This window comes from Engraulis encrasicolus, chromosome 19, assembly GCF_034702125.1.
Source record: "Engraulis encrasicolus isolate BLACKSEA-1 chromosome 19, IST_EnEncr_1.0, whole genome shotgun sequence".
In the NCBI taxonomy this organism is placed as follows: Eukaryota; Metazoa; Chordata; class Actinopteri; order Clupeiformes; family Engraulidae; genus Engraulis; species Engraulis encrasicolus.
In genome coordinates this window covers 8,066,341-8,080,777 of record NC_085875.1, presented here as the reverse complement: position 1 = coordinate 8,080,777, position 14,437 = coordinate 8,066,341, and the positions used below count along the sequence as shown (strand labels likewise).

The window sequence follows — 14,437 nt, the reverse complement described above, 5'->3', positions numbered from 1 at the left end:
TCAAAAGAAAGTGTATAACATCTGAACTATGCATGAATTTCAAAACACAACAATAATGCATGCAATTATGCAGAAAACAAAACACAGAAACCAATTAAGCAATAGAACCACAGACAGCAAAACAGGCCATGTGGTTGATACCAGCTAAAATTACAGACTCTATTGGACCGAGAAAAAAAAAAAAACAATTCATCTGCGTTTCTTTGCACTCTATGGCTGTGGGAATGATCCGGAAGCGGAACGCACACAAAACAGTGACTTCACACCCACCTCTTGTTCATTGCATTAATTGCTAGGTGAGGGGGAACTAATGCCACACTGTAATTAGACCAGGATTACGCAAGCACCTTTTGTAGTATAATTACCCGCAATTACCGTCCATTGACTTGTCACAACGATGCAATTTATTAATGCTTGCCTGAGAGACAGAAGGCTCAACAAAGTGCCTGCAGGAACGGTTTTCAGATTGTAAATGAATTTGCCTGGAAGTCAAGACATTGAGCTTCATGAAAATAATAAAGTTTGATGAAAGCCTCAATTTTATATACTTAATTTAGCCATGAAGCCACACAATATTAGTCAAAATAATGCTTCGATGTAAAAAAAAATGTGCCTACCCTGTACTGTAGTGAGTTGTTTTTTGGATCAGAGGGTTGCTGATTCGAATTCCACTATCTACCTACACCTACCCTGATTATCATCGACATTCAAATCTCTTCGAGACTTGGTCTGACCAAGAGCATAACAATTAACGTTACCCAAACGGCATAGTTGACCTGCCTCCCTTGGTTTGCTTATGGTTGTTTGCTATAGACAAAGTGGGAGGAGTTACCGTATTTGCGCGAACTCAGAAAGTACTTGCATTGCTCTTGACCTGACTAGTTGCAACGCTGAAAGTGTTGCGTCACTAGGAGGGCAAAGCCTGGCTAACCTTCACCTACACATTCAAATTCTACCTACACCTCAGCAAAGTACCTAACCCTACCTTGCTTCAGGGTTTGCAAATACCCTGTACCTAAATAACTTTAAGTTGATTTGGATAAAGATTGCCAGCCAAGTGTGATGTAATGTAGTGTACTGCATGCGTCTACAGCTGATGGCGCAGTACCTACCCGTTTCCTGAGGGGGGTGCCGTCTCTGGTTCTCTTGCAGGCGCGGTGCTTCAGGCCCATCCTCTGCTCCACTGACACACCACCATCTTCAGACTCTGAATCATCAAACACACACACACACACACACACACACACACACACACACACACACACACACACACACACACAGACACACAGACACGCACACACGCGCACACACACACACACACACACACACACACACACACGCATGCGTGCACACAAACGCACAGACACACACAGACACATACACACAAAAAGCAATGAGCTCAACCTAACCTGGTCTTCCCATACCCTCATAATATGGGGCTCATATTAAGTTTGCACGGATAACTGAAATGGGAAGGGTGAACTGTCAAAGTCTGAAATTATTGGGTCTCATTTTGCCCAATCAGTGAGGTTTGGTGTTAATCACCATGTGAAGTGAAGGAGAACAGGCCCAGACGTGAAATGTAAATTAGGGAAATGGACATTAAGCTGAAGGTTACAAAGGGTTAATAAGCTCCAGGCTAAACTCAACTAATAAAAATGAGTTAACATTTGGCGTAGAGCTGCTCAATTGTGCTCAATCTCATCATGATCACGATTGTGGTTAATATTCTTTGTTGCCTGAATCTTTGATTATCCACCTGAAATGAATTGATCTATTTGGCCCATTTATGCAATTCGCTTGAAGAGAAAAATGGTTTTATTTATTTATTTATTTTTGGTTTAATTAATTGTTACAACTTGATTTTCACATGAACTTAGTGAAAATAATAATCTTGATTAAAATGTGATTAATTGCACAGCCTTAATTCTTAGCAACCATATCGCAGTCAAGATTCAAACTCAATCCCCTCTCCGTGCTTCTATGTGAATCACTTTTTATGCAAAATGCAGCTCTTGGACCATTTGTCTTTGCAATGCACTTGAAAAAGAAGAAACAAAAATAATTGTCTCTCTACAGTAGCAGTGCTGTGTCTGAACGTGTTTCTACAGCTCCAGCACAGCGCAGGCGTGACGGCTCAAGTTGGCTCAGCTCAGCGCAGGTGTGAGAGCGCCAGCGTCGTGCTGCTGCAGGGGCGCTTCCTGGGTCCTCTCACCTCCCTCAACCCTGGCCTAGGTGTCACCCCCAGCACGACGGCTCATTTTTCATTAGCACCTCTATTTAGGGAGCATACATTCACTGTGTGTGAGGGAGGCAGAGGAGGCAGGCTCGCTACCAAGCTAGTGCCCTCCCTTTCTGACTAGAGGCAGAGAAGGATGGCTAGCTCGCTCACTTGCTCAACCTTGCTCTGGTCTGCATGTAGTAGAATTAAGTGACCACACATACACACACATCCCCCCCCACCCCCACCCCCCCGCAGACCGGCCCGCACGCACACACACACACACACACATGCACACACACACACACACACACACACACACACACACACACATACACACAGGCATTGACAGCTAGCTCTCCTCTGCTCCCTCCCACCTGCCCTCCCTCTCCCTTGCTCCCAGCATCACGTCTTACTGTGGGCGTCTTCAGCTCCGCGGTTCGCCAAGCTGGAGGTGGAGTCCAGGGCTCCTCCTCCCCGGGCCAGTGGGCTGGGCGTGGGGGCTCTGGCGCCGGTGGAGGAAAGGTGTGAGGCGCGCTCATCATCCAAGCTGAGGGGGGTGGACACGGCCTCGGACTCCAGGTCGCCGCTGTATGTGCTGCCCTGGTCTGGATGCAGCAAGAGGGTTCATGCATACGCACACACGGACCAACACACACGCACACACACACACACGGACGGACCAACGCACACACACACACACACACACACACACACAGACACACACACACACACACACACACACACACACACACACACACACACACACACACGGACGGACCAACGCACACACAAACACACACACACGGACGGACCAACGCACACACACACACACACACACGGACGCACGCGCGCGCACACACACACACACACACACACACACACACACACACACACACACACAGACACACACACAGACACACACACACACACACACACAGACACACACACAGACACACAGACACAAACGCACACAAGCCGAGGTGAAAATGAAAACATAGCAAGACACTTAAATTCTCTTGGCAAATACTATTTTGGTCCATAGCAATGCATTAATCACCATCTGTATGAAAGTGTTCGTTTCTACATAACTGCTGCTTTATAAACTTGCAAAACAGGGTTAAAGAAAACTTCTCAGAGATGGCGTTACACACACTGATCTTTTTTTTGCTGTTGTTCAAAAGTCAATGATTTACATTCTAATCAGTTTCACAGTCCTTGAGTACCCGTCAGCCCACCTGTCCTTGAATATCAATCAGTCCAACTGTGCTTGAGTACATCAGAGTAATGTTATCCAGACCAGAAAGCGTCTCTCTGCACTGTGTGCTGCATCACTGAACTGCGGGCCTCGCATCAGTGCCAAGAATGACCACATAACTCTGCCAAACCCACCGGACCGGGCCCAACGGGCCACTAACACTACCGGTACCGGACACACACGCACGCACGCACACACACACACGCAGACACACGCGTGCAAACACACATTCGCAAACACACACACGTGCAAACACACACGCGAGCGCAAACACACACGCGAGCGCAAACACACGTTAACACACACACTCAAACACACACGTGCAAACACACACACACGTGCAAACACACACACACGTGCAAACACACACACACACACACACGCAAACACACACACGCGCAAACACACACACACACACACACAAACGCCCACAAACCTCCGACTGATGCAGATTTGTCCTTCTCCCTGTCCTCCTCCTCCCCCTCATCAGCCACCTCCTCGTCCACATCCGTCCTGGGGGTTCGGGGGGTGCCCCCTCCCTCGCCCTGCTGCCGCCCTGTGCCATCTGGCCTGGAGGGCATCATCAAGGGCACAGGCACCTGCAGCCGGACACACACACACACACACACACACACACACACACACACACACACACACACACACACACACACACACACACACACACACACACACACACACACAAACAAACAAACATCAGTGTCTAGGCCATGCAGCAATGTATGTGTGTGTGTGTGTGTGTGTCCACCTTTTTTGATTTGTGTGTATCGTGTATTACACATGAATGTGCATATAATTTTCTTCTCAGTCTGTTCAGCACTACTCCGATTTATTAATATTAGAATTATTAGCATTGCTTACCATAATCGCCAGAAGTAAATGCTACCATTAGCATCAAGCCACAAGTGATTTCTTGACGGAATTAAATGGCCGTTTTGCACTTTGGTGAATTTTACATTAATTTTGAAGTGGTTTATCAGTACATTTGATGAGGTTTTATTTGGTACCATAGGCTTCCTTTGCTACACTTAAAGTGATACTGTCCCATTTTTGGAAATAAGCTTATTTTACACCTCCCCTTGAGTTAAATAATAGGCGTTTACCGTTCTCCTGTACTTTCAACCGTTTTCTAGTTATGGCAGTGCACATTTCACCTCCAAGCTAACAGTTAACATTGAGTCCTATGAGACCAGTTAGCCGCGAGCTGGTCTCATAGAACTCAATGTTAACTGCTAGCATGGAAGTAAAATTTCCACTGCCATACCCAGATAATGGTTGAAAGTACAGGAGAATGGTAAAACCCTATTATTTCACTTAAGGGAAGGTGTGAAATAAGCTTATTTCCAAAAATGGGACAGTATCACTTTAATATGGCTATACTAAATCGTATGTATTCTCATATTTTACCAGGGCTCAACTACTTGTACACATACAAGCAATTTCCTGAAATGAGGTGGACTGTTCCTTTAAACCAGACCTGATTGGTCACAAACAATTGAAAAGAGTGGTCAATGCTGTTGAAGGTTAATAGGCATAGATGTAGCAGTCGGTCTTAAATCGCCTCTCTTAATGGGTGAAACCACAGAGCATTTTTCTTCTTCTTTAAAGAAGTCTTTAACCTCCATATGACCCCTAATGCAGTGGTTCTTAACCTGGGGTGCGGGCACCCCCTGGGGGTGCGCCAGAGGTTTTAGGGGGTGCGCGGAATTTTGTTTCCGTTGAGGTTGTGATCAAAATTCTGCTTCCAAACATTATAATTAGGCCAAATTATGACCAAATTAAAACATGTTTTGGTCCCCATATAAAGTCATTAAAGTATTGATTAATGTCTGAAGATTAATGTCTGAATATTAATCACTCAAATCATTTTTTAGTGCGTATACACCCGTAGACGCTTGGGTCGGGGGTGCGCGGCTTGTCTTGGGCACAGGTCAGGGGGTGCTTCAAGAAAAAAGGTTAAGAACCACTGCCCTAATGCACCTGCATGTCCTCTGCTTGAGCCACCGCTGCCTGTGGCCAGTGCAGACCTAGTGTGGATCTGAGTCTGTATCCAGGTTCCAAGTTTTGGCAAAGGACGCGCTCAACTTCTTGGAAAAAACGAAAGTCTTTGGGTGCGCGATAAAATGTATCAACTTAAGGATGAAAAATCTGCACTCACAAACTGCGTCTCATTATTTATTTATATTACCACCATGTCCAAAAAGCAAACGCGTTTCGGCTATCAAGCCTTCATCAGTGCGTGGTACCACGTTTGCTTTTTGGACATGGTGGTAATATAAATAAATAATGAGACAGTTTGTGAGTGCAGATCTTTCTTCCTTAAGTATCCAGGTTCCCTCATCTTATCCTTGAGACTCTCAATGTGGTGCACATAAACATGCCGTAATGTTAGCAGCACTCATCTGCGGTTTTACTCTTCGTTATTTGACATTTCTGCTGATTGAATAGTTGCGTAGACCAGTTTTTCTTCATATTTTGTCTATATTGTTATGAGCAGTCATCAATGTTGTTTACTGCCTGTTTCTACGGTGTTCTATGGAATGTGTGTGCAGCAAATGTGTCCAAGGCAGACTTCCCTTACGGATAATAGCCATACCATGTCATCTTCATCATCATATTGTGAAGCTATAGATATAGGGCATGCAGCATGTGTTTTTCCCTGAATTAGTTGTTCAAACAATGCTGCTGATTTAGTGGATGCATTCCTAAAGGGATTCCCTTTAGGTCTGACAACTGAAATCGATTTTTCCTTCTCCCTTCTCTACATCCCTCTCTACACCGCTGTCATGGGGCTGCACAGCGGAGGTAGGGGGTCAGCCAGGTGGGTGTTGGCTGGTGACACAAAATGGGCCATTCTGGCTTTTTTAAGAGAGCGACTGTGGCAACAACTGGGTCATTGGTCAAGGACTTGCAGGTCCAGTGAGGGATAAATGCACAGAGGATGCAGCGTAGCCACCGCATGCTAACACACACAGCTAGCCAGGCAGGCAGGGCCGCGGACAGCTTTTGCCGGGCCCGGGATAAAATACATCTGAAAAGACCCCCTCCTCAATACCTGCAATGTAATGGAGTCCCAATTCTGGTCCCCTCCTTTCTCTGGGCCCGGGACAACTGACCCCTTTGTCTCCCTCTATTGGCGGGCCTGCAGCCAAGTGCATTACATAAGGAACCTTGCATGTCTACTGGAGATCCCCAAGGTTGGATAATGTTACTTGCTTCTTACATGCACATTATTTTAGGGATAGAATGTTGTACTCCTAATAAATGCTATTATATATAGCATATTATATATTACATATATATTTATGTAAACTTATTCCTGAAATAGGAAACTAGAAAGCTGCAGTGGGTTTTCTTTATTAATAGAAGTAACATTTGATTAAACTAACTAAAAAACAAATGTTCATTGACGTAGTACACTTGTTTCCCGCAAGCTTATATAGAAATACACTGTAAATAAATAAATAAAATCTGAAAGATGAAAAGATGGAAGCTAAATAAAAGTATTCTCATTTTAGACGTAGTATGTTTATGCCTTTTTGCCGACAGGCAAAAATAGCCAAGCCTGAAACTGAGACTGGTGCCTGAATAAAATCCACTCACAAATAACAGCTTTGTACAGTAGCTCTGTGTTAAAGGGACACTGTGCAGGAAATGGTCAAAAAAGGTACTGCAACTATTCTGCTCATTGAAACTAGGCTCCCTGTTGCCAAATTTGATAGTTTACTAAGTAATAAACGAATATTTTCATTTCATTTTCATAAACAAGTATTCATAAAACATGTAACATTAGTGAGTGGGCACCATGAATTCTGGAAATAAACAACTAAAAATCTCACACAGTGTCCCTTTAAGCATAGCATGAGATTTCTATCTAGGTGTGCTCCTTAGTGTGCGTGGTGAGTGAGCTTCATGTTTGTGAGATTTGTGTTGTATACATTAACACATGGAGCAACAACACCTCGACACCTCCTCTCACAGCGACACCTGTTAGCAGACTGTTAAGAACTGAAGCCTGCAGCAGTGTTATACTGAGGCACCTTCAGTACCGGGTGAATACACCGGATTCAAGCGACAGAGAATCGTTGTGCAGCAAGAGCGATACGAGCGATGACTTGGTGGTACATACCGGTATGGGCATACCCAGGGGCACAGGCGTGTACTGGGTGTACATGTGCATGGGTACGGGGATGAAGACGGGCACAGGCACAGGGTAGGGCACAGGCACATAGCGGACCTTCTCATCTTTCTCATCTTCAGCTGAAAAGAGATATGCAGTGCATGAGTGTCACACACCACCACAGAAACAGACAAAAACATATTAGGATGCAGTATGTATACAGTACGTACAGTACACACACCAACAAGTATGCAGCACATACATACAGGGCTTGACAATGGCACCTGCCAACCGGCCAAATGCTGGTAAAACTTGGCTGTGGCTAGTAATGCTTTCAGTGTCACTAGCCAATTTGGCTGGCAGCTCATTCTGACATACGCTTATATTCTGTTATTTGCCCCTTATCAATTGTTTTTTTTTTTTTAAATCAAAGTTGTATCCTAAGCTCAGTAACTCAGTTTCTATTTGCTTGATATACTTTGATGTAGAGAGGTATACACTCATCTTGCTTTAGCACCTCATCTTCTGAGGTTAGACGTACACTATCGCGATAAAGAGGGGGAAAAAACAATATAAATTCTGTGGCCAGTGGAATACTTAAGTGGCTAGTGCCTTGGGAAAACCACTAGCCACAGTGGCCGATGGGTGAAAAAGTTAATGTCAAGCCCTGCATACATGGGTGGGAGACGTGACGCCTTGTTTTTTCGTAACATTGGTTAAAAACCTACAAAACTGTTATTTTCCTTTAAAAAACAAATGTCAATGAAAGAAGATGTGGTACATTATGTTTCTTATTAGTCTTAGGTGAGAAGAAACATTTTTGTTAAGATTTATGTAAAGGTTTATATGTCAAATTTCCTGCGGTGTGACTGTAACATTAATGAAACAATATATAATAATATATATATAAATTAACCAACAATATTTTGAATAATGTATGAAGCATTTGGCATGATTGCATAAATCTTAACTTTAGATTAAGATATGTGAATGTGGAAAAAACTCAAGACAGTAATATTAACTACAAGTTCAATTTCGTAACACAAATTGCGTCCTGTGGGGTGACATGTATGTCAATGTTTGTGAATGGGCAGCTGCAAGGCCAACTACAAGGGTCTTAAAGACTGACTCCTAACCAGTCAGTACCTCAGTTATTGGAGAGTACTGTGGAAGTTTAAGGTGACTCTTAACCTATTAATATGTCTTCATATTGCAATCTTTCTGTCACGCAATGCTTAGGTTCATTTTATGGTGTCCTGTGGTGTGACTGCTCTTATAGGAGGAAAAAAAAGTTTTTTATTAATGAAAACACATATTAAGATTAAACACAATATCATTATCAAGTTAGCATGAGCTCAGATGTCAGTCATGTATACAAAAGGATTAAAATGGCCATAATGCAGTGAATTCCCTGTGGTGTGACTCCATTTTCCTGCGGTGTGACATGCCTATGCTATGTGTTGATGCAAGACACATTTTCCCAAAAATGCCAAAAATAAGGTGAAATTCCACAGACCACTAAGTGCTTTATTTTTTTCTATTTTTTTCCAATTTTTATCCATCATTTTTTTCAGGAATTTGAAAACAACAATTTTTTTTTGCGTTACGCCCTTAAACGTCAACCACCCACATACAACCAAACCCACCACATAGACCTTATGTACTACATGCACACATACACACAAAAAATACACACTACACAGCACAATCCTATACGCATGTCTACTGCATATGGGCGCTCACATATCACACAAAGACATGTACTGTGCTCTCCACACATACACCCATAGAGAACATGAGGCGCTGGCAAGAATGGCAGTAATTGCTGTAACCACAGTTGGTCCAATAATAACATGGACATTAACTACTCACTGAAAAGCCCTATTCACTTGCTTTTCAAAAAAAAATGATTGACAGACAGAGAAAGAGTGAGAGAGAGAGAGAGAGAGAGAGAGAGAGTGAGTGAGAGAGCGAGAGAGAGAGAGAGAGAGAGTGAGTGAGAGAGCGAGAGAGAGAGAGAGAGAGAGAGTGCACACTGCAGTACATCACCACAGTTCTTCACAGCAACACAGCTCCCCTACTACACAGAGTGGAACCCAGTAGAGTTAAATGCCAGCTCCACTCAACCCCCCATTCAGGCCAACGGGAGCTGCATGACTATTACACCAAGGTCCACAATCCCACTGTGCTCTAGTATTCTAGTATCTGGTATTTACACCACGCAGTGGCCAGCTGCCACAACGCACCGCCTCTTGTTTAAGATAAGTGGGGGTCTGGCCCTGCCGTGGCCAACCGGTAGGGTACTTGTCTGCCATACGGCCGAATCGGGTTCGGTTCCCGACCCAGGTTCGATTCCCGGCCCGGGTCCCTTGCCGATCCCTCCCCATTCGCTTCCTGCCCACCTCTCAAACTGTCCTATCAACAATTAAGTCGTAAAAGACCAAAAAAAAAAGGATAAGTGGTCTATCAGGGCGGAGAGTGGATCACGAAGCAGCTGGCGCCGTGACCAGGATGCAGACGTGAAGAGGTCTGACTATGCTGTACTGTACACATGGGGACAACTGGAGAAGACGGCCCGGGATGACTGGAGAGCACGTGTGGCCTTCTGAGGCAGCCGTAGCCTAGCAGCCAGGAAGGTGGCGTTTCAGAGGGTGGTGGATCTGAGGGTTACAGGCTTGAATCCCATCCTTTTCTCTCTCCAAATCCCTATCCATGGCTGACGTATCATTGAGCAAGGCAGTCAAGGACTGGGAAGTGGCCTAACATTTAGGGACGTGATCTTAGCGCCAGAGGGTTGCAGGTTTGGATATCTCTCTTACCAATACTGCCGTGCAAAACAAGAACGCAGTAACTCAAAATGGTAGAAAAAAATATATATCGGAAATGGGCTTTAAACTACCTAATTTGTCTTGTGTCAAAAAATGGTGGTCCAACACCGTCCCGTTTTGGAGAAAAATAATTTTGAAAGTGCAAAAATGACCAAAAAAAAGTTACTGCGGTGTTGTTGAGTTACTGCTGCACTTTCTGGGAAATGGTTTGGGAGTAGACATTAATACTAGCCAAGAACGCAGTAACTCCTGCAGTAACTCCTGCAATGACTCCATTTTGCGGCAGTAATACCAGCCAAGAACGCAGTAACTGTTTTTTGTGGCAAAAAGACACATAAATGTTGTTTTTTGTTTTTTTTTGTGTGGATTTAATTTCTATCCTTAAAAAGTACTACCAGGAAGTGTCACCATCACTATACTGACAACACAGTTGTCGCGCCATATAGGAAACTTTGAAGCCTTTTTTCTCAGTTTGCAGTTTTCAGAGTTACTGCATTCTTGATTTGTAGGGCAGTATAGGATAGAAGAGGATGCATGTCCCTACACCTCCATCCATGGCTGAACTGGCCTCAAATGGCCAGTGACTGTAACCAATACCCATTAATAACCATAAGTAGCTTCAGAGCCGGCTTTACCAATAGGCAGGCCAGGCAGTAGCCTGGGGCCCTACTGAAATATCCTCTCTCTAGGGGCCCCCAGCAGTCAATATCGCCATAGTAAATACCAGCAAAAATAATTCAAAAGGGCCCTTTTGCCTAAGGCCCCAAAATAATGGTAGAACGGCTGCTGAGTAGCTTTGGATCAAAACATCATCCAAGTGCAATGTAATGTCTTCTATACCCGAAGCTGGGCGCTAGACACAAGTACAGTAAGGCATGCTGGCACCTTTGAGAGAGTGTGAGTCTCCGGTGCTGCCACTGGCGCCAGAGGCCGATGGTTGTGACGACGACGGAGGGTCCAGCTGGCACTGTATGCCCTGCTCCTGGATGATGGGCTTGCACATGAGAGCCTTGTTCTTCAGCATGCGGGGGGCGGCCGCGGGCAGCTTCATGGCATCGGTCTGAGTGCTTGCCTGGAGGGGTAGGGTTGGTGGAGAGAAGAGGAGTGGGTGGTGGTACAAGCATAACAAATCAATGGCATGATTAACAGTTTTTTTCATATGCACTCACAAACTGACACACATATACACACATACATGTACAGAAACACACAACACACACACACAAAACATATGTAATGATGCATATATTTATTACTCATCTGTGAACCTTTAAGACACCAAGGGGCATAAATGCATACATGAAATGATTAAGTGTGCGGACACGGTCCTGCACAGGGCATGTGGTCTTCTCACATTAATACACCCACAACATAACACACATTAATATGTATACACAGAACACAGATACACATTAACACCCACAAGCATGCACAAGTTCACATATCCACAGCACATACTCAGGGACGTGTGCAAGCAAACACGCAAGCGCGCACATGCATACGCACACGCACACGCGCACACATACACGCTCAACAGCTAGAGCTTGTACACCTCCACATATCACTTGCAGCACTTTTTCTCTTTGTGTGAGTGTGAGCAGAGAAGGCGAGAGAAGAGAAGAGAAGAGAAGAGAAGAGAGGAGAAGAGAAGAGAAGAGAGGAGGGAGGAGTGAAGAGAGGCACTTACATCACCGATGATCTTTGAGTGGCCGTTGGAGGTAGGCAGCGCTCCTGAGAGAGAGAGAGGGAGAGATGGATGGAGGAGGTGGGAGAGGGAGACAAGGAGAGAGAGAGAGAATTGACTTTCAAACTTAATTTATTGCAAACTCAATTTACAGTTTATAAACAAGTAGTTAAAACATGATTAAAAGGCAGCCTAAAATGAATGAATAAATAAATACACATGGCTCAGTGTGACAGTCAGGCTGCAAATCCTCTAGCACAGTGTTTTCCCAACCAGGGGTACGTGTACCACTAGGGCTACGCGAGCACACTGCAGGGGGTACTTGGAAAGATGAAATTTTAACAAATATTTGGAGCTTAGCTACATTGGGATGGAAAAATCTATATAGAACTTGACTTAGGGGGTACTCATGGCACAACGATAAGGCTTGGGGGTACACAAGACAAAAAAGGTTGGGAAACACTGCTCTAGCAGACTGAGACAGATAGACTGAGAGAGAGAGAGAGAGAGAGAGAGAGAGAGAGAGAGAGAGAGAGAGAGAGAGAGAGAGAGAGAGAGAGAGAGAGAGAGAGAGAGAGAGAGATGGAGAGAGAGAGATGGAGAGGGGGAAAGCGAGGGAGACAGAGAATGGGATGGAGGCAAGAGAGGGAGATACAGAGAAAAAGACAGAAAGAACAAGAGGCAAAGATAGAGAGAGAACGACTACAGAGGCAGGGAGAGAGAGTGTGTTCAACAAAAAGAGGGCCAGAATAGAGAGATGGAGGAAGAGAGCGTGAGATATGAAGAGAAAGGAAAGAGTGTGTGTGTGCGCATGTGTGGGAGAGAGAGACAGGGAGGAAAAGAGAAGGGGAGAGAGAGAGAGAGAGAGAGAGAGAAAATCTTGGAACAACAGAAATGGACATTTTGGTGCATCAAGCTACCAAATAAAAACATATTGCCTCAGCTGTGTGATAAAAATGTTCTATGCCCAGTAAAGTCACTCTGTGTAAAATATGTTGAAATAATGGTGATAGTGATGGGCAACCTGGATTCCAAAGCTGAAGTCCAGTGCCACATATTCCAAATGACCTACCTAGTTTTACCTTTCCAATCAGGACAATTGAACAGGTGAAACCAGGTAATTTGAAATCGGTGGCACTGGATTGTAGCTTCTGAATCCAGGTTTCCAATTGTCCATTAACCCATTGTGTCCTGGAGACACACATACGCTGCATTCAGGTTCTTGAGATTTGAGCTGTTTTATTTAAAAATGTGGGTAGGTTAGAGCTGAATGAACGCATTCTAAGGCAAAACAAGGGTCCTAGCTTTTAACTGCAACTCATTTCATGTTTGCATGTGCTTCGCAGGCTGAGATATTTAGGATTTAATAGGCAGAGGGCACCCTTTCCCTAAAAGGGCTTAGGACAAAATGGGTTAAAACAGGTGGACAAACCCTGTGACACATTTGCCCCAGCCAATACAATGAACCAGCTGATCCTAATGACTACTTAAGCCAGGTTGGTGAGGTAATTTGTGAAATCACCTGTATTGGGAGCACAAACAGGAGGAATATCTAAGCAGGGTGTGTATTCTGTTGAACCAGCTACACCGACTTCAGTCTGAGGACAGACAGATGGTCAAACTGCTATATTCAGTCGAAATTGCCGTTTTGCAATACAAAATCAATTCCTTGTTACCTTGGACCACTGCTAGTATCAAGCAACAGATCGCAGAGCTCTACGACTGTTATAATTGTGTGTTTAATCTGTGGGCCTACGATTCATGGTGTAACATCTGTACTATTTCATGGTGTAACATCTGTATTAAAGCTGTGAATGCTCCTTGGAATGACTTGTGTTTGTTCAAGAACTCCCTGCAGTAGGCTACAAGGCAGTCAATACAACTGTATCGAGGAGCGCAATTACTTCTTTATCCTATCGCCTGTGTAAAGGATACTGAATACTGCTTACTGTTATTTTTTCTTATTTTACTTCTTGCAGTGAACAATACGTTATTTTTTGAGCTCTCAGTTTTGATCAAGTTTACCTGCCTCACACCTGCACCTGGGCTGCTGAGGGCTTGTGCACAAGGACTCTCTTGGACTCTGATTAGTTAAAATGCCTTAGCTGACATAGCTTAAAGAACATCTCTTACGGTGCTGAAAAGATCTGTCTGCAAGCGTGGATGTGTTGAGCAGTGTTAATGTCTGTACAGTAATGTCCTTGTATGACGTTGATGATCTGCCTGTGGAGAAACGCTATTGGGGGAATTTCCCCCATTTAACATACCGCTTGCAAATGAGAAATTGAGCTGAATTGAATTGTGCTGA

At 44.3% G+C, this 14,437-nt stretch overlaps 1 protein-coding gene across 2 annotated transcripts in view; it reads right to left on the bottom strand.

Moving 5' to 3' along the window:
• si:ch211-266o15.1 (zinc finger MYM-type protein 4) overlaps nucleotides 1-14,437 on the bottom strand; it is a 63,513-nt gene that overhangs the window by 16,664 nt on the left and 32,412 nt on the right. For both annotated transcript variants that reach the window (XM_063183581.1, XM_063183582.1), the window contains exons 19-24: nucleotides 12,133-12,176; nucleotides 11,331-11,517; nucleotides 7,627-7,757; nucleotides 3,916-4,078; nucleotides 2,638-2,829; nucleotides 1,113-1,207 (exon numbers count right to left, since the gene is read on the bottom strand). In XM_063183581.1, the coding sequence (XP_063039651.1) occupies nucleotides 1,113-1,207; nucleotides 2,638-2,829; nucleotides 3,916-4,078; nucleotides 7,627-7,757; nucleotides 11,331-11,517; nucleotides 12,133-12,176 (812 nt within the window). The remainder of the gene's footprint in view (nucleotides 1-1,112; nucleotides 1,208-2,637; nucleotides 2,830-3,915; nucleotides 4,079-7,626; nucleotides 7,758-11,330; nucleotides 11,518-12,132; nucleotides 12,177-14,437) is intronic.